The sequence below is a fragment of the Fomitopsis serialis genome (assembly GCF_022376445.1).
Source record: "Fomitopsis serialis strain Sig1Antser10 chromosome Unknown B0H18scaffold_8, whole genome shotgun sequence".
Classification (NCBI taxonomy): Eukaryota; Fungi; Basidiomycota; class Agaricomycetes; order Polyporales; family Fomitopsidaceae; genus Fomitopsis; species Fomitopsis serialis.
The window spans coordinates 14489-31160 of NW_025954968.1; the positions used below are offsets into that span (position 1 = coordinate 14489).

The 16672-nt window shown below is 55.4% G+C and overlaps 6 protein-coding genes across 6 annotated transcripts; 3 read left to right on the forward strand and 3 right to left on the reverse strand.

The window, feature by feature from the left end:
• Positions 1-459: 459 nt before the first annotated feature.
• Positions 460-846, reverse strand: B0H18DRAFT_870520 (uncharacterized protein; the record flags this gene model as incomplete). The annotated part of the gene is made up of 1 exon (XM_048040102.1): positions 460-846. A coding segment is annotated over one exon (387 nt), but the record flags the coding sequence as incomplete, so codon positions are not given.
• Positions 847-880: 34 nt separating this feature from the next.
• On the reverse strand, positions 881-4254 carry B0H18DRAFT_951873 (uncharacterized protein; the record flags this gene model as incomplete). The annotated part of the gene is made up of 13 exons (XM_048042054.1): positions 881-904; positions 933-1346; positions 1401-1662; positions 1710-1807; positions 1867-2006; positions 2133-2241; positions 2394-2558; positions 2635-2821; positions 2922-3058; positions 3283-3606; positions 3760-3921; positions 3970-4029; positions 4075-4254. 13 exons carry the CDS (start codon positions 4252-4254, stop codon positions 881-883), a joined length of 2262 nt encoding a protein of 753 aa, XP_047897716.1.
• Positions 4255-8166: 3912 nt separating this feature from the next.
• Positions 8167-9138, reverse strand: B0H18DRAFT_821146 (WD40-repeat-containing domain protein; the record flags this gene model as incomplete). The annotated part of the gene is made up of 5 exons (XM_048039301.1): positions 8167-8392; positions 8446-8502; positions 8554-8710; positions 8760-8883; positions 8935-9138. Coding segments are annotated over 5 exons (768 nt in total), but the record flags the coding sequence as incomplete, so codon positions are not given.
• Positions 9139-9685: 547 nt separating this feature from the next.
• B0H18DRAFT_1115299 (uncharacterized protein) lies at positions 9686-10812 on the forward strand (the record flags this gene model as incomplete). The annotated part of the gene is made up of 4 exons (XM_048033245.1): positions 9686-9691; positions 9744-9770; positions 9820-10440; positions 10489-10812. 4 exons carry the CDS (start codon positions 9686-9688, stop codon positions 10810-10812), a joined length of 978 nt encoding a protein of 325 aa, XP_047897718.1.
• Positions 10813-11451: 639 nt separating this feature from the next.
• B0H18DRAFT_1115300 (uncharacterized protein) lies at positions 11452-13142 on the forward strand (the record flags this gene model as incomplete). Its single annotated transcript, XM_048033246.1, has 2 exons — positions 11452-11715; positions 11772-13142. 2 exons carry the CDS (start codon positions 11452-11454, stop codon positions 13140-13142), a joined length of 1635 nt encoding a protein of 544 aa, XP_047897719.1.
• Positions 13143-13667: 525 nt separating this feature from the next.
• On the forward strand, positions 13668-14742 carry B0H18DRAFT_1115301 (uncharacterized protein; the record flags this gene model as incomplete). The annotated part of the gene is made up of 4 exons (XM_048033247.1): positions 13668-13881; positions 13942-14307; positions 14357-14520; positions 14578-14742. 4 exons carry the CDS (start codon positions 13668-13670, stop codon positions 14740-14742), a joined length of 909 nt encoding a protein of 302 aa, XP_047897720.1.
• Positions 14743-16672: the final 1930 nt, after the last annotated feature.

Sequence of the window (16672 nt, forward strand, 5' to 3'; positions counted from 1 at the left end):
CGGAGCGCACCGTCGGTAGCGGCCGGCAGGCCTCAGAGTTCCCGGGTTCAGCTGAGATCAGTACGGTGCGGTTCGGGGAGCTCCAAGAGCTCGAGGTTGAGAGATTGCAACAGACCTTAAAAACCTAGCGGGAGCGCTCTTGTACTCCGAAGTGCATTCACGAGGTGCCGGAGCATCACTACTAGGAGCTCAGTGTAACTATGCCAGTAGAGCTCCTGGAGCACTCGGAACGTCTCGCGTTGGGACCTTGCAGAGCTAGCGGGAGTTCCGTTGTAAGATCCGTCCGACCCTCCTGAGCTTTCGGGATGAGAAGAGCTCAGACTGAGCTCGCTGGTGCTCTCGTACGCCAATTGTGAGCCAAATAATCAATAAGTAAAATAACTGGGACGTGGATACAAGCAACATACTCCAGGCGTTGCCTATCACATAACGGAGATAGAGAGTAGCGTACGTGTATGTTCATCCTTTGAGGGTAAAATCGTAATTGGCATCAATGATCTGTAGGGACTGTAGAACGTGAATTTTGAGGGATTTTAGCCATCCCTCGTCATAGCAGTTGCGCCATAGGTGAGGCGGTGCAACACCATCTTCAACACGGGCTCCCTCTTCGACACGGAAACGAGGGGGGTTCCCACTCGTTGCACGAATGCCTACAGGCATTGCCCAATCCTCGCGGTACATGGTGTCCAGGGCCCGCATAAAAGTCTTGAATTCGAGGCTCTGCCAGCGTGCCTCCACAATTCGGAACTTCGCAGGGTGGGTTTTAACAGGGCCATCAGTTTCGTCGCCGCTCATGTGTACCGGGCGCAACTTCTTGAAGAGGGCTGCGTGTCTGAAGAGTTTGCGCACCGTGAGCGTCGCGGTGCGGCACTCGAGTAGCTTAAAAGATCATCAGTGCATGCACCTGTAGGCGGTGAACGGTTTATACTCACTGTTCGTCGACGACTATTCGCCGCCTTCCGCTTCTTGTAGAGTTGAGCATCTTCGAGACTCAATGGCTTCATGTGCGCTTTGTAGGTCTTCCGACGGTGCTCCATGTGCGTATCGTATACAGAGCTAACCATCAGTGGCGCTAGGAAGGTGTTCGGGATGGGCTTGTCCTTAAAATGGCCAGCACGGTGACAGGCAAGGAAGTTTTCCACGAAAATGCTCCTGGCCTCAGCATTGAAGGTACACAAAGGCGGCCGTGTGAAGTCGACGCGGAAGTTTTGTATGGTACATGTCACTTCACCTTCGTCATCCATGTAGCTTTGCATCTCCTCATCTGTGATTGGTGGATTCTTCTTGAGAACCTCTGCGACTGCTGTGACACCAAACAATGTGTCAAGATGCGTACGAACCCAGTGCTGCCGCAAACAGATCATCAGAGTACGGCCTCACAACACAAATGCGCAACGAACCTGAAGGTTCGTCAAGCCCGGTTTCAGCGCCGGATCTCGCAGTGCCGCCGGTTTCGTCATTTGACGACGATGCCGCCGCCGAGTCGGAAGTTGTGTGACCTTGTTATCGCTCGACTGGTCGTCTTCATTGGTTATCCGGCCTAGCTCTTCTTCGACCTCCATCTCATCGTTCTTGTCAGCGCACTTGCCTGTCTTCGCACTGGTCGTCTCGATTGCTGCTATTTGACTCCGAATGTCTCGCAATTCTGCAGTCAAGGCTGCCCTGCACATTGGTGAGTGAGAGCAACAAAATACGATCCTTCGGCTTACTGCGACTGGCGGTTCTCGTCAACGATCGACTGGAGTGATTTGTTCAGCTGCTTGAACTGCTGAAGCAGAAGGGCTGCGAATTGCGATGACATGAATCCCTGAAGATTATATACACATTCCGTCAGAACGTCGTTGATATGATGGAGATTAAGCTTACTGAGGGCCCCCCCGAAGGTTCGGCAGCAGGGAACACTGGGCTTGGTACCCGATACGCCTTCCCCTTCGTCGAGCTCTCGAAAAAGGGAGCATCACCCTCGCCAGGTTCCGTGGCAGTGTGATCTTCGGAAGGCAGTGTCCCTGTCAACAGTGGAAAAGACGTAGAATGTCGATTTGGAGTCGGATTTGATATGCGAGGTGATGCAGACAGTGGCTCTGACGTCCGAACGTGAGGAGATGCGGGTAGTGGGACAGAAAGTGGCAGACCAGGTTCAGTCGGCATGGGGACACGAGATGCAGGTGGATCTGGAAGTGAGCTAGCATGAGGCACCGGGTTGACCGACGTCGGGATATGGTGAGCCATCGATGATGCCACCTGAATGAGGGGTGCGGGTGTAGGGGTGCGATGAGACACAGATGACGCCCCCTGTGATACCGACATCCTGGCGCTCATTCCCGAGTGAGGTGCATCGGCGGCAGGCCGGTTTGCTTGTTGAGGTTCCGGGTGACGGTGGACAGGACGGTCACCCAGACTCTCCTCTGCAGCCTTCCGGAGTGGTCGAGCGGGTTGTTGTTGAAGCTGCAATGAAGATTGCCGGCGGAGAGCCTGGTCTGTAGCTGCCCCGTGAGGCCGGGCGACTTGTTTGCCAACGGAGAATGATGGTTCTTTCCCAATGAGCCGGGCCTGACTTGCTGTGAGCGGAGGAGGCGTGGTATGCTCACAGAAGATCAGTGAGATGAGACATGCGGAATCACGGAACTAGCATACCTTGTATTGATCCATGTCGATGTCCACATCAACAGTATTGGCATGGCTTGGTTGGTTGGTGCTAGAAGATTGAGGGAACTGGGATGACCGCACAGGTTGCGGATAGACGCGATGCTCTACGTTGGAAAAGACGTCGAGCTGTGCATGCGACGCCGATGGTGGAGCAGAGCCCGAGGCAATAGGAGTCCTGCCGCCTGCAGGAGAGACGACATGGGATGAAGCTTTGTCTGAGCCTGCTAGGGCCGTCTGACCCTGGGTGTAATACGGTGGCCGAGCAGGAGACGTACCTGTAACCTGAGGCACCCCGGGCAGAGCTGACTGCGAACCTTGCGGAGGCGTCGGAGTACGAGATGCATATGAAACAGCAGACAGGGCTGGGGACTGAGGCGAGACAGGTGTCGTATGAGTTGCCGGCACAGTCGGCCTAGGAACCGAACGCACAACCAGAGCAGAGGGCGCAGAGCGCGTTGGGCTTGGCCGGGTATTAGTGGGGATTTCGGGTGGACCAGGGTGCATTGACATATTCGGCATATTCGGGACAGGCGGCGTCGGAGTGCGAGATGCATGTTCGAGACGGGATGTAGACGGGACTGGGGACCTAGACGATACAGGCGGCATATGATTCGTCGGAACAGCTGGCCTAGGAACCGGACGAGTAACCAGAGTAGAGGGCGCAGAGGGCGTTGGGCTTAGACGTGTATTAATGGGAACGGGTGGACCGGGGTACGTTGGGTACATATTCGAGACAGGGGGGGCCTGATATACAACGACTTGACCTGTCGTGTATGTAGGAGCAGGCGCATTGCTCGGAGTGTCGTACTCGTACTCAGTGAAGTCCACGTCGTCCATTGGCAGGGAGTAGTTCGTGTATGAACTGACGGGTTCGTGTTGGGCAGCCACAGGAGGCGGGTGGCCCGAAGGTGTTGCGTATCGTATTGACGATGTACTCGCGTGTTGTGTACGAGGATACGCCTGTTGCGCATACGGAGCTGTGGGATCACCATATACGACAGGTGAGGGTGAGGCATGCGGCTGCCAAGAGGTCTGGCAGAGTGGCGGCCACAGCGGACACACCGTGTATTAGTGCGACTGGAATCAAACATCAGGCTGGTTGAGAAGACGCACCTGCGCATTTGGAACCAGAAGGTTTCCATTTGCTTGCATCATCAGCTGTAGGCGAGTGTCAAGGGCTGCGAGACCGGCCCGGCCTGCAGCTTCTACGGCGCGAGCTCGGGCAGCGAGTTGAATCCGAGCATTAGCCTCCGACATGCTGTCTACCATGTAGGTCTAAGGCATGGTCAGACATGATAGGAGCTGTGGCAGTTGGGTACGCACTTCCTGGGTTCCTACGTCTCGGAGCTCAAGTGGCAGAGCATTGCGACGCTGAGCATTCACCTGTATGAGTAACATTGCACGCTCAGCAGCCCACATTGAACTGACCTCATCGAGTCTACGAGTCTTTCCATCGTTGACGAAGTCGTGATGTCCTTGACCAAGTCCCCGTTTGCGTCCTGACAGCGCAGAGGTAACAGCGAAGCGATACGGTGCAGGCGCAGAGAAAGGAATGAATGAGTTTGGCTGAGAGGGATCAACCTCGGAAGGAACGACAGGTAGATCCATGGCGCTGTCCCGCAGCGCTGAGACGCAGAAGTGGTGTCTTGAGCTGCACAGCTCGAGGGGGGGAAGAAGGAAGTGGCGCCGCGCCTGCCATGAGGGTCAGTACGGACGCGTTCCTTTGTCCGATGTAGCGCCTGATCAGGTGACTGTATAGTTGGTCTCAGGTGACCTCAAGGGCTTGAGCCCGAGCACGTTCATCCAGCTGTGACTCTGAGAGCTGAGGCAATACGGAACCTGATATTCAAATATGCGTAGTCGAGTGGGTAGTATTGTACATTGTCAAGTAACACAGGAGCACGCAGAATCGAGACATCCGGCCGTGGCGGGAGTGTCTTCGTGACAATGCGTAATGAAGACCCGCAGCAAGATCTCACTGCTGACATGGACATGTATGAGCTGGGACAACGAAGAAATCAGGAATCTACACACCAACATCAACATACGGGAGTGCCATGTATTCTCACCCGATATAAGCACGTGGATGGCCCGCCCCAGTTGTTATGTATCTCGAGTACGAAGATAGCGAATGAGATGTTGGCCTCCAGGTATTGTTTGTCAATGGCGAAGGTTTGAACGGGATCATCGTTGTGGATGTCGTAGGTGAATGAAAGGAGGGGGGCGTACAAATGGCCTTTCGAGATGACAGGGTGACGATCCCGTGTGGCTCCGACCTGTGAGTCCAAGAGAAGCAGCGCCTCGTAAAGTGCGGTGTTGATTTTCCCGTCTATGATTCCCCAAAGTGTTAGATTTCGCGGCGCAGCACCAATGTCCGGCGCAATCGCAATCGGCAGGTGTTCAATGGTAACGTGCGACGGTCAAATGATTGCGGGCAAGACAACAGCGAGCTGAGCGGGGAGCGATTGAGTATTCCAGCACTTTCCGACTCGTACATCGTCGTCAAGTGCAATGCTTGGCTCGTCACAGTCCCAGCTGAACAGGTTGTTGCAGCCCGTAGTAAGGTCGGGCACAACGCGGGCCCCCGCCGCTTTGAGCGCGAAGTCGCGCTGACCGCGACTGGCTGATACATGCGCCCTGATTTGATCCTTAACGATATCTTCGATGGCTCGCTTTAGGACGGGCGAAAGCGCAGCAGGTGGGTCGGTAGCATGGGAGGTGGGTAGAAGGAGCGAGACGATCTGTTGCTGATAGCGAAAGAGGTCGTTACGGGCTCGTTGAGACATCTGGAGCAACACTGCAAGGAAGAGTAGCCCAACGGCAACGTGGAGTGTGGCCTGAGGGAATGTCGCGGACACAGAGTGCTTGGGAGAACGAGGGCGGGATGGCGAGACGTGCTCCGTCTGCTCAGATGATATAGAATTTGTCGAAGCGAATCGAACGAGCTTGTTAGCTAGACAACAATCTATCTTGAGACTGCAAAGACTGGGGTATTTTTGCAGAACTCACTATTTTCCTCTGGTGCCTGCCATGTCCTAGAGTCTTCGCGGTAGAGAAACCTGTTCGCGTCGTATGGTGACTGCTTCGCCTCACGCATACTATTGAAGGCGGTGGGGCGACAATAAGCCCGATCGGAAGTGAGAATGAATTGAAGAAGTGGACGCAGGATGGGTCGGAAGTGTTGGATGGCGAATCGTCAGTGGTGGGAGGGAACAATGTCGAGACTCGATCAAAGCGCTCAACACCTCTTCCGAGATCAAGGCGCTCGCTGCCTCCGCTCTTCGGATTTACGTTCGTCCTTCAAAGCTGCAACTGCGCTCCTCACCTTGGTGAAGTGTCTGTGCCATGCGGACGTGATATGCGTCCAACAAATCCAAATGACTAATTGTATCATATAAATCTACATAACCCATCGAGTGAGGAACACATTCGTCGCATACATCTGTCGCATAAATTCGTCGCATACATTTATCGCATACAATACAGCGACGCGAGACAAGCACGCCGCCGTGGGCTCAGTCATTCCGCGCGACTAAACAAGTGAGGCGAAGTTATTGACGAGGCCGCAGTGCAAGCATGAGACGGAGTCACTCACTCGCGACCATGCGCTTGGAGCCCCAGGATTTTCCAACCCACGAAGGGACTCGCAACTTCGGTGTCAACGTCAATTGTCGACCATCGTCGCGTACGTAACCCATTTCGATAGGTTCCCAGTAATCTTCTCCGTTCTCGCCAACGCAACGCAGCCAGATTTGGGTTTTGTCAGCGTAGAAGTGGATGAACAGGTCCCCGGTCTCGATGCCGCAGTTGTGGTGAAGGAGAGGAGGCGTTCGGATCGACTCTTCCGATTGAGTTTCGAACCATCCTGTGTACAACGTTCTAGCATCTTTGGCTGTATCTCTTATGGCTCGTGTCTTCCTCTGGAGTTTGATCTAGTAAAACAGTCAATAGTTGCACCATGTGGGATATCAGAAGCGCAAAGCATACTGGATCTCCGTCTGATGCTACAGTAGTAGCATCCGGCCGCGCAGGACGTTGTGCCGAGGCTGAGCGCGTAACACGTCTGGTCGACGGGGTCCGGGAAGCTGACCTTGTAGGACGAGACACTGATGTCAAGGCGGGACCCGTGGAGCGGGTTGTGGAGCGGGTTGCCTTCGGAGGAGGAAGGTTCGAGGATGGAGGCGCGGATGATCGGCCGGAGGACGGACGGGGATCGGGCGAGAAGGCTGCTGGGCGGGGCAGCGACATGCCTCGATCGGTCGGGGAGGATCGCCGTGCATCTCCAGATGCGTGCCTCGTTTGAGTGGGCTTCAACGACGATCGCCGTGGCTCCCGGGATTTCTCCTGCGCATCATTACACATGGTCCGTATCACAAAAGCGGCCCAAGGATCAGGTGCCGATGGAGGACTGCTTTGAGCGACGGAAGCGCGACCGCCGGGCCCCGCAGCTTCGCCGGTGTCATCAGTGTCACTTGTGGCAGGGTCTTCGCACTTGACCAAGTTGATACCGCCGTTGCTACAGATGATGTGAGTCCTATCACGGTAGTCTGGGTAGTGTGCTCACAATAGAGTGTTCGTCATTTCAAGGTCCTTGAAGGTTTTGAGAAAGGTCGGTTCAGTATCATTAGATGGGATGCGTGCTGCGAATGACAAGACGGTCGGGCCACGACGGCGAATCCTTGTCGAAGCGGAGAACGTATAATCCGGCTTCACGAGTGGTAGCTTCTCTCGGAGCCAGACAACGACTGTGCTGAGCATTAGAACTGTTGAAACCAAGATGCACCAGTACGAGAGCAATTCGGGCGACATCATGGCGGTCTGCGTCTTGAAAGAGGACAAAGAGACGTGCCGCGCCGCTCCGGCGATAAGTATTCAGAATACAAAGGATACCACAAATGGAAAGGTGAGCGGCGGACGACACAGTAGCTACGGCTATTACATAAGACTCTGATGACCTTCGTGCACATCCACGAGGACAGGAGTCAGCTGTTCGGCCCGAGCAATGACAATGTCGTAGAGCTCAAAAAGGTACATCAGAGCAAGAATGGCCGCGAAACAATATGTCAACCACTGGAGCACCCGAAACAACTGAACGGAGCAATGAACGGAGCAACTGTCAATAACGTACAAGGCAAATCGAAAGACTACTCACTTTGTTTTTGCCTGCGTGCTTATCACTTGAGGCACTGATGCTGTTACGATGATCTGCGCCGCCGCATCAGAGATGTGCGTCACCATCTCAGACGTCAGGTACCACTCACACACTTCTTGGGCCTTCCATACGACAACCGCAGGCGGACATCCACGCTCGGAGTTGCCGGTAGCAATGAGGAGCGTGTCACTAGAAGTAATGTAACAGGCCTGTTGCGCCGTTGCGATGACCGCGGCAAAGTGGAGGTATACAAATCAACGTACCGAGACCGCGCGAATACACGAAGGGCCTGAGAAGAAGGTCAGTAAGTAGAGGCCTCCATGACGGCAGGTACGCTGACCATCAAACGTGAGGTTTTGCTTCCGACGGGTGTGAATGTCCCAGATCGACATGCAGCCGTTCAAAGTGCCTCCCACAACTGCTTGCCCACCGTGAATGAAGCGAACGGGCATTGTGCAAGCCGTGCTATTATCTTGGTTGAACGAGCATAGAGGTTCCAGCTCAGTCAAGACCTTGAAATTGAATACTTCGAAACCAGTCAGCATGTTGGAAACAACCAGAAGTTGACCGTCGGCCGATAAATCGGCATCTGCACTACGGAGACGTGAGATGAATGTTACGAACAACCGCTGCTCAACGTAACTTACATGTAACCTGGGAATGCAACTGATCGAACACGCTTCCAATCACGTCCATCGATTATACTACGAAGATGTTAGTTCTCTCTGATAGGAATGAGAAGATTGTGACACGACCTTATGCCGTGATTCATGTAGGTTGCCACAAGAACACTAGGCCGCCGCCGTGTTGTAGTCCAATGCAGACTGGTGACGATCACGTCACGGGTAGCATTGAGAGAGGTCCTTGGAGGTGGTTCCACGTCGGCAACCTCAGTCCAGGTATCTTGCGTGTCTGAGAGAATCAAATGTACGCAACGATCACGGAAGTAGGGGAGACTGACAGCTAGTTGTACGCAACCAAACCTTCAATTCCTCGTGCGCACCGGACGCAAGGTGAGTACCATCGTATGCCAATGATTCCACGGGTTCCTCGTGAGCCCAAAATCCGGACACATTGATTGTATCCTTGGTATGCGACAAATAAGCAGATCATCCGCATTAGATCGCATAGTTCACCTTGGTCATTGTCAGTGATGCAATCGTGCCGTCCGCCATCCCGCAGACGATGTGACCGTCATTCGGCGGAGCCCAAATCATCGAAAGCACCGTGCTTTTTCCCGCGAACGCATACCGCATCGTACTGGAAGCAATATCCCAGACACAGACACAGCCATCGAGACTGCCTGAAGCCAAAGAAAGACCGCTCGGGCTAAAGGCGACTGCCGTCACCGCGTCAGAATGACCTCTCGGGTGTGCCAGCCGTAGAGATTGCTGATACTTGAGAGGCATTCCAGATAATCCCGCGACCACGAATACCGGCCGTACTTAAGTGAGGAGGAGGAGGAGGAGGAGATCTGATAGTACGGACCGACAACTACGGACTGGCAAGAACGAGCGCCTATATAATGAGCTACCTATATAATGAGCTACTCTCGAGCGCTCCGGCCCGCGCGTCCCCAGCGCGCTTCGAGAGTGTACCAATAGAGCTCTTGTTGAGCTACCACAGACAACTCCGCACCGCTAGACCATAGCTACATTGAATGACGGTCCAGCCGATGGATCTCTTTGTATGCATTGTCATGTGCACCGGGTCTGTGCCTCGCCCGCCGCTCAGTGAGTACCCCAAGAGCTTACCCGCCCTTCTTTATCTCTCGCGCCAGAGCTCCCGTCCGGCATTCACGCTCCTTCTCTCCACTCTTTCAGTCAGTGCAACGCACCATCGCCTCTGTTAGTATCACGCCAGCAAGCTCTGGCAGTCTAGCTGACAATGACTGTACGTTGTTCGTTGCGTCTTTCATTAATGTCTCGAGCTCACCGCTTGTCAGACTCTGCGCCTCGCTCAACATGCCCAGGTAGGGTCTAGCTCGTGCCATTGTTCGACGGCTGACTGTATTCGTCTAGGTTGGCATGCACATCAACTCTTCCGAGAGCCTGGTCCTCTTCGTGATGTCCGCGCGGCGTAACGCAGCAGTTGGTTTAGCTATCGAGGACCTCTCTTTGTCTCTCCCAACAGACCTCGAGTACCCCGTCGACGCTGTCAGACAGTGCCTACGACTCACTCCAAACGTGGAAAGCCTCATCCTTGACCTACCTTCATGGTCTCCGGCCTCTATTCTGTGTGGGCTTACGTTGCCGAAGATCCAACTTCTCTCGACCAACCTTCCCCACCAGTGCCTGTTGGCATTCTTGGCCAGCCATCGCTCGTTAAGGTCACTGGTTCTCCGCTACTGCGGGAACGGTTCGAACTGCCCACTTCGTCAGGTCGATTTGGCGCATGTCACCGAGCTGCAGTGCCCATCCCGCTGTCTTCCGGGCATCGCACGCGGTCGGGTCTCCCGTGCGACCGTCAACCTGACGCGCCTCGCCTCAAATGCGGTACTTGCGGTCCATGCATTATCAACATCTCCCCTATATTCCCTTTCCATCGACTTCTACGCTACCGACTACGACATGCTCCTACGGATTGCTGCCGCTGCGCCAAACCTGCGTAAGCTCAAGCTAGTCGAGAGATTTCGTCCGCAGGTGAGTCAGTTCACTAATTCAGTGACATTGTAACTAATACGTCGGCAGCGTCGAGGCCATCAGAGTCGTCGACCGTGGAACGACATGATCTCGTGGCATCAAGCACTACTTGGCCTTTCCTTCCTGGAAGAGTTCGCCCTGCGGTCGTTGGTGCGTGTCTTCACGTCTCGCCGCCCGGACGTCCAGGTCATATCGGGCTGGGCCAATGGCACGACTCGGCGATCCACACCGCATCCAACTCTTTATCACGTTGCTATCCTGCAACCATGTACACGCGGAGACACTCACCAGCTTATGGAGTGGTTCAAGGGTAGCTCGAAAGGACCATGGGAGCGCGTCGTGAACGTGGTGGGGCCAGACGTGCAGTTGTAGAGTGTCAGTGATTTGTCCTGTTATTGTTCCGTGAACGAGGTTATGTCCGTGAACGAGGTTATGTCCGTGAACGAGGTTATGTCCAGTTATTTCTGTCCTGTTATTGTTCTGTGAACGTTGTTCTGTGAACGAGGTTATGTGCAATGTGATTGGTTTATACTGGTACCCGCTGTCAGCGATCCAGTGACATGCAGCGAGATGCCAATTTAGTCGATCACCGTTTGTTCCTGCGGCACGGGGACCTTATGCTCACTTGACGATCGTACTAGTGTCGGAGTGGTACCCGTTACGCCACCAAAAGAAGATGAGCGCGAAGCGGGCCGTGTTCAACGCGGCTCGTCGATATCAGCCATTCAAGCCCACGGACCTCGTAAGGGCCTGGAGTACAAGGCAACAAAGTAATACAAGGGATCAAGGTACGCGGTAAGCCCTCCGTCTCTTTGTCTTGCAATTGATCCCCCGTTGATCTAGGCTGGACACGAAACACACCTTTGTGCCAACATAGCCTCGCCCTGCGACGAGTCTTGGTGTAACGAGAGGGCCGCGTAACGAGAGGGCCGCTGCAAACATTATGCGAGGTTATATAGGCTGTTTGGCAGCTGAGTCCGAGTCCCAGTCTACCACACCGAACCTCCCAGAATGACTTCCTCTCTCCTAGTGTCACCGTGCTCCGAATGCTTCCGAATTGACGACATTTACCTTGCGATCCTACAAGAGGCTTATGGCGACGGTGAGGGCAGGGCCACCGTCGCTCACCTTGCACTAACGAGCCGGATGCTTTCTGAGGGGGCTATCACGGTCTTGTGGCAACATCTAACCTCCCTCGTCCCTCTCCTCGGCCTGATTCCCGAGAACGTCTGGGAACGTGTCAAGATGCAGACCAGCTCGGAGGAGCGCGCATTGGTGAGCTCCCACCTGAGGTCATCTCTACATGCATCTGGTCTGACGGGTCTCTCTAGGCCTGGTGCGATGTACTCCAAAGCTCCTACATGCACAACTTCCTGCGACGTCGTGAGGGCATCCGCCGTCTCACCTGGGATCAGAACGACGACATCGGCTCGCCGCGCTTCGAGCTCAAGACCGCTTTGCTCGCCGACCTCCCTCCCGATTTCATCCTGTTTCCGCAACTTCGCACATATACTTGGACTGCGTCGGTCCACGTATACTCCCACCTGGGGACCATCCCGCAGCTCGTCGACTTGCGGCACTTCATACACGGCAGACTGCGCGATCTCGTTCTACGGCTACCAGCCACTAGCGCCCCTGCCATGAACACGCTTGCAATGGTGCGCAACGATGCAGTGCCGCTTCGCAGCTTGCGGATCATCGAGGACACCCCCGCGCTCTGGTACTGGTACCTTCCCGAGCAGGATGGACCTGAGAACAACGCGGTCAGTGCCGCCATCGCGGGCGTCATCCGCGAAAGCAACACTCTCCGCGTCTTCACTTGCACGCGTTCGGTTTCCGACCCTGTCTTTGCGGCCGCTCTGCACGCAAAGTCTCTCCGGGCGATCGAATTCACACTCAAGCTCACCTCCCACGATGACACCGCCGCTGCGCTGATTCCCCACTCGCCGGCCCTCGAGGTGCTCAGTCTTTCGATCCAGGACATGAACTCCACGGCCCCCGCCGTCCTCGCAGCCATCGGCACAGTCCCCTTACGTCGGCTCTCGCTCAATGTCATGTACCGCTCGTGCACTGACAGTGACTCCGATCGGCTCCAGGAGGCTCTCCAACGGCTCGCAGATGGCATATGCGCGCAGACCCTCGAAAGGGTGGATGTCTACGACATGCACGAGGCCGACGCCTCTTACGAACTGGATATCGCCTTCCACGAAGCGGGTATCGTCGTCGATTTTTATGGTGCGCAGATTGCGCGCGCACATACAGACTGTCTGTTAAGCTTGGCGACCCTCCGCCCACTCCTCCGTCTTTCCTCACTCACTCACCTTGGCGTCCATGCGGCCGCTCTCGCACTGACCTCTGCGGATCTCCTCGTGATGGTCAGGGCGTTGCCGCGCCTCAGCGTGCTGAGTCTCGCTGCCCGCATCCCGTTCTTCACGACCTCAGTGCCTGACCTTGGGGCTCTCCAATGGATCGCAGAACACTGCCCCTCGTTACGCGTGCTCTCGCTCGCTGTCGGGGTCGGTGACGCAATTCCGGCGCAACAGGCCGGATGGACGTCCTCGTCGCAGGTACAGACGCTGCGTATTGGATTGCCGAGAGGCCGCGGGGAGAACCCGGGTGTCAATGGGTATGTCACCGCGCTATTCCCGAACGCACAGGACTTGCAGTTCGCATACTATACACCCATGTATGATGTCTTGTAATATACTCTTATGACCGCGCTAGCAATCGTGTCTCGGATGCATATTTCCACGATGAGTACCTAGTACATCCGAAGCTAACGAGTCGTCTCGTAACTCATTGTATCCTCCTTCTATTCCTTCAGACAGCTTACTGATTCTCAAAGCCTTGCCAGTAAGGCAGGCCGCAGCAGTTGCGACGCAGCGCGCGATGCCAGTGTGTCAGGTGCCCTTGGTTCTGAACGGTCACGCGACTCAATACGACTGCCGCGGCTTTGTTCTCGTCTCTCTTTGTATTCATGGCGGCGTGCACCATGACTCTTCGATTTCTCCCTCCATCTCTCCAAGCATGTCGTCACACATTCCTTCTGCCGAATTGGGCCCAGAGACTCAAGAACCGCTACAACCTGATGCAAGCTCGGAGTCGCAGTAGGTCCATCCTCGGCTGAAGCTGCAGTGTTACGCCCCGCACATGTTGACTCGGTTACGCTCCGGACGTTACGCTCCGGACAGTGAGCTGCCTTCATTGTCCGATTGCATTGACAAGCTATGCACCATTCGACATCGCGGTCGCGTTGCTCGGAGGCGTTCCACGGTGTGCCCAAAGTGCTGGTTTCTCGCTGTCTCCGTACTCACAAGCTGGGGCAGGCCTCTTCCAGTTGCGCCGAGCGCGTTACAGACCTGGAGGAGGACTTTGCTGCCTTCAGAGATGAAGTCTTTGACAATTCCATGGCCATCAAGCACCTGCTGTGCAGGACGAATGGTACGCATGTCCGAGCCATCTCTCCGCATCACATTCCACTGACGACTATGCTGGCAATAGAGTCTGTCAAAAACCAGCGCCGCTCATCGGAATCGTCTGCGTCGCTCTGCGCCGACCGTGTAACCAGCCTACAATCTAAGGTGGTCTCTCTTAGACTTGAGGTCAACGTCCTGACCTCTCGTCAAGCCACCGATCGTGCGATTGTCGACAACCTTCTGGGAGATATCGCTACTCTGCACGAGTCGAATCAGAAGTTCGAGCGACGTCTGTGCTCGTTGAGTGACAGTGTTGACCGCCTGCAGCTGGAGAACAGCCACCTTGAGGGCATGCTATCTTCGTATACCTCTGGGCAATCAAGTCCTCGTTGCTGCCCTGCGACTGTCTCGCTCAATACTCACTCACTCGACATGGAGCTGAAGGCTGCCGGTAAGCTGAATTCTCGTATATAACAACGACCTCGCTTACACCACGATAGATGCGCTCCCGAAGACGCAGGGTTGGATATCTCTTGTGGCGGTAAGGATGTTCTATCTATCGACTCTACTCGTCTGGCTTAACTTTCAGGAATATATATTCGATCTTGCTTACACCACGACAGATGCGCTGCCGAGGGCGCAGGGTTGGATATCTCTTGTGGTGGTAAGGCCGTTCTGTCTATCAACCACAGTCGTCGTCTGACATGAGGCCGATTAACAGCAGAGCTACATCGACGCAACCTTACGTTGCACGGCACCACTGATGCTCGAATTATCTATCTTTCTGGTGTCATTTCTAATAACTCGAAGTTTCTCGATTGCCATCTCCTACGTTATGGTGCCCCAGCAGTACGAATATCCTGTGTGGGAGTCACTCAGAATGTAATCAGTACTATCATCTAGATCTACAGTGAGCTCGGACACGCCCATCGCCCAAGATAATACATGCTTGTTGCTGCGTCTGCCCCTCCAGATACGATGTCGTGTACACGGGGAGCAAGCCCGCAAACGGTGATAACGCGTGCGCACGCAGGACGGACGCGTGTAAGGAGTGACCTGAGCCTAGGGTTAGCAATCCATTGGACAGGACGTCATTTGTGCCTACGGAGACTTTCCCGCGAATGATCGACCGGACGGTGCTTGCGGCACCCACGGGATGGATGATCTCTCGCCGGTCGTTCGCGCTTGCCCGGCGTGAGGGGTCTGCAGTGGTGTTTGTCAGCGCGGTGCGTGCACTGGGCAGGCAGAGACGTGGGCTGGGGCAGGAGAATGGACGGGCGGTCTATTTCCGGCGAAAGCCGACGTCGCTGCGCGTGCGCATAGATTCCCAAGGACCTCTTGGGAGTCTTTGTGGGAGCGCGACACAATCGCGGGTGCAATGCTTGAGGCGGCGGCGGACGGGCGGATGGTGGATGGAAGAGAGCCCGGGGACACGGGGTGGCTTGTTTGGCGAGACGATGTTGCGGGATGAGCAAGGGGACGTGAGCGCGAGATGAATGGCATACCAGACGTGAGAGGCGGTGGAGGCGGACAAGACTGGCGATGTGGGCCGTGGCGTAACGACACGACGAAGGAGGCGGGATGGTGGAGCGAGGGGTGGCGCGAGGAGCGACGGGCACGGTGGCGGGGACACGGTGGCGGCGGGCGCGAGGTGGCAGAGATAAAGCGAGGAGGTGACGGGCGAGTGGGCAGGACGCGAGGCAGTCCTCCCGCTCGCCCGTTTCGTGGCGGGTGCGGGCGATGTTTATTTAAATTCCGTGCCAGCCATCTGTCGTTCAAATCGGAGAAAGATCTTGATCTTACGATCTCGATCGAGAACAAGGGAGCTTCGGGACAAAGGCGGCGGCCAGCCACCGCACTGTTTGACCTTGCGCTCTTCCTTACCGGATACAGATATCTCATCACCACATCTTTCGCAACGCCCGACAACGGCATGGCTTGCGGAAAGAAGAAGAAGCTCTGTCTTTGCACGGAGTGTGGGGGATTCACGCACGAAGTGAATGGAGTCAAGCATCCCGGCTTAATGCTAGATCCTAGGAAATGGAAAAGTCACGCAACGGAAGATGCTCTCCGTCAGGCCCAGACGGAGTACGAGATGAACGCAGTGCTTCTTGCGCACGAAGCGTTTGGACAGCCTACGGCTCGACACGAGTCGCTGCCGACGCGACCCAGGGATCACGGATTCTGGCCCTCGACCCCGCAACCTGCCTCTGCCGCCCAAAAGGAGACTGCGCACCAAGTACGTACTATGCTTTGATTGACAGTATATCAATACTCAGTACGCTCTAGGCCCCCCATGGGTCGGGCGCACACGATACCGATGGCGACATCCACATGGCGGAGGCCTCTTCTCCCATTCCGCCACTCTTGAGTGAGGACATAGAGATGGATTCCGAGACGCTGTGCTCTGACTCCTCAAACCGTGGTGTTGACGTGCGTGACCGCGTGTTCTGAAACCTCATTGTACGCTCATGCATCGAGTGACATCGTAGGATAACCTCATCCTGCGCCGACTTTCCGAACTGTCTCTCATTGAGTCGACGCTCACCATCGAATCTCGCCTCCTCAAGGATCCCAAACTATCATTTGTCTCTCCGCCTACCTCCCTCACGGACGCCCCATCTGCGTTGCTTCCGTCCTCTAAGGATGCCATGCGCTTCTCTCAATTTCGCGACTGGCTGTCAGCGAAGCAGCGTGTACTCCTCGCTCTACCTCCTCTAGGCCACCGCGACGCTGATTCGCGCAGAGCGAAACTCCTCAGCACGATCTCCGAGTGGCTCGGCAGACTAGCATCTGCAGAGGCGTCTTCGTGGGAG